The sequence below is a fragment of the Neomonachus schauinslandi genome, chromosome 9 (genome assembly GCF_002201575.2).
Source record: "Neomonachus schauinslandi chromosome 9, ASM220157v2, whole genome shotgun sequence".
Lineage (NCBI taxonomy): Eukaryota > Metazoa > Chordata > Mammalia > Carnivora > Phocidae > Neomonachus > Neomonachus schauinslandi.
The window spans coordinates 103,542,276-103,544,543 of NC_058411.1; the positions used below are offsets into that span (position 1 = coordinate 103,542,276).

At 64.7% G+C, this 2,268-nt stretch overlaps 1 protein-coding gene across 1 annotated transcript; it reads left to right on the plus strand.

Moving 5' to 3' along the window:
* Positions 1 to 458: 458 nt before the first annotated feature.
* On the plus strand, positions 459 to 1,838 carry KBTBD13 (kelch repeat and BTB domain containing 13). Its single transcript, XM_021694048.1, has one exon. It carries the CDS (start codon positions 459 to 461, stop codon positions 1,836 to 1,838), a length of 1,380 nt encoding a protein of 459 aa, XP_021549723.1.
* Positions 1,839 to 2,268: the final 430 nt, after the last annotated feature.

Here is a 2,268-nt window from a genome sequence, read left to right on the forward strand (position 1 = left end):
CTTGCACAAGTCATGCAATTTCTCTGAGCCTCAATTCAAACACTTTATGGCTATTGTCCCAATACCATGAGAGAGGTGTTATTATTGGTCACATTCTGAGGAAACAAGGTCAGAGTTAGGGCACTTGTACAAGAACATAGAGCCGCTTTCGTGCAGGTTAAATGGTGGAATCTTTGTAAGCAGCGCTCACAGTGCCCCGCATGCAATAGGTACTCAATACGTATGTAGTCACTATTGTTACTATTTCCCATCGGAAGCGAGTGACCCTGCAGGTCTCCCGACGCCCGCGGGCTCACAGCCATCCAGCCTGCCGGCCACCACGTCACATGGGCCGTACTATCTTTAGCCAGGGAGATATTTATATCCCCCTGGAAGTTTTTTCCGTTCCGGGGGAGCCCCAGAGGCGGTGGCCGCTGAATCCAGGCCCCCCGCGGCGGCCCCCGCCCTTCCGGCTCGCCATGCCACGGGCCCCAGAGGTCCCCCCGGTGCAGGTGTGGGTGGGCGGCCAGCTCTTCCAGGCGGACCGGGCCCTGCTGGTGGAGCACTGCGGCTTCTTCCGCGGTCTCTTCCGCTCCGGCATGCGAGAGACGCGCGCGGCCGAGGTGCGCCTGGGCGCGCTCAGCGCTGGCGGCTTCCACACCACGCTGCAGGTGCTGCGCGGCGAGCGGCCGGCGCTGGCGGCCGACGAAGAGCTGCTGCAGGCCGTGGAGTGCGCCGCCTTCCTGCAGGCGCCCGCGCTGGCGCGCTTCCTGGAGCACAGCCTCACGTCGGACAACTGCGCGCTGCTGTGCGACGCGGCCGCGGCCTTCGGCCTGCACGACGTGTTCCGCAGCGCCGCGCTCCTCATCCGCGACGGCGGGCGCGAGCTGGCGGCCGAGCTGGCGCTGCCCGAGGCCCGCGCCTACGTGGCGGCGCTGCAGCCCAGCAGCTACGTGGCCGTGAGCACGCACACGCCGGCGCCCGGCTTCCTGGAGGACGCGTCGCGCACGGTGTGCTACCTGGACGAGGAGGAGGACGCGTGGCGCACGCTGGCCGCGCTGCCCCTGGAGGCCAGCACGCTGCTGGCGGGCGTGGCCACGCTGGGCAACAAGCTGTACATCGTGGGCGGCGTGCGGGGCGCCAGCAAGGAGGTGGTGGAGCTGGGCTTCTGCTACGACCCGGCCGGCGGCACGTGGCGCCAATTCCCCAGCCCGCACCAGCCGCGCTACGACACGGCGCTGGCCGGCTTCGATGGCCGCCTCTATGCCATCGGCGGCGAGTTCCAGAGGACGCCCATGAGCTCTGTGGAGCGCTACGACCCGGCCGCGGGCTGCTGGAGCTTCGTGGCTGACCTGCCGCAGCCGGCCGCCGGCGTGCCTTGCGCCCAGGCGCGTGGCCGCCTCTTCGTGTGTCTGTGGCGGCCGGCCGACACCACGGCTGTGGTGGAGTACGCTGCGCGGGCGGACGCGTGGCTGCCGGTGGCCGAGCTGCGGCGTCCGCAGAGCTACGGCCACTGCATGGTGGCCCACCGCGACAGTCTCTACGTGGTGCGCAACGGACCTAAAGACGACTTCCTGCACTGCGCCATCGACTGCCTGAACCTGGCCACGGGCCAGTGGACGGCACTGCCTGGCCAGTTTGTCAACAGCAAGGGAGCGCTCTTCACGGCGGTGGTGCGCGGCGACACAGTCTATACGGTCAACCGCATGTTTACGCTGCTCTATGCCATCGAGGGTGGCACCTGGAGGCTGCTCAGGGAGAAGGCCGGCTTCCCACGGCCCGGCTCCTTGCAGACCTTCCTCCTTAGGCTGCCTCCCGGCGCCCCGGGGCCTGTGGCCTCAGCGACACCAGAACTGTGATCCTGGGCTGGCCTTTAGGAGGGGATATCCCGGAGTCTTCGCTGAGCCCTGGCTGGGTCTATAAGGCTGGCCTTCGGAGCTGCATGGAACTTCTGTCTCCCTGGTTGAGACACGCAGGTCTTGGGCCTTGTGGTGATCAGTCCAAGAAATTCAGAGAGTAACAACGAGGCTGGGGTCTGAACCCTCAAATTACTTGGGCTCTGCTGAGAGGTGGTGGGTCACAATGCCAGTGGAATGTGTCGGGGGTAGGATTTCAATAATCCAGGCTTGTGTGTGAATGGGCCAATAACAGCATGGCTAGGAGTGAGTTAAGTGATGTTAATCCAACTGCCATTTGGCAAGAATTAGGCACCTACTGTGTGCCCAGTACAGTGCTAGGTCTAATGTAGCTGTAGTTGCTAGAGGGGTCCAGAAAGCCTAGAGTCTAGCC

Coding starts and splice junctions, on each gene's coding strand:
- KBTBD13 (XM_021694048.1), top strand. CDS start 459: ATGCCACGGGCCCCAGAGGTCCCCCCGGTGCAGGTGTGGGTGGGCGGC.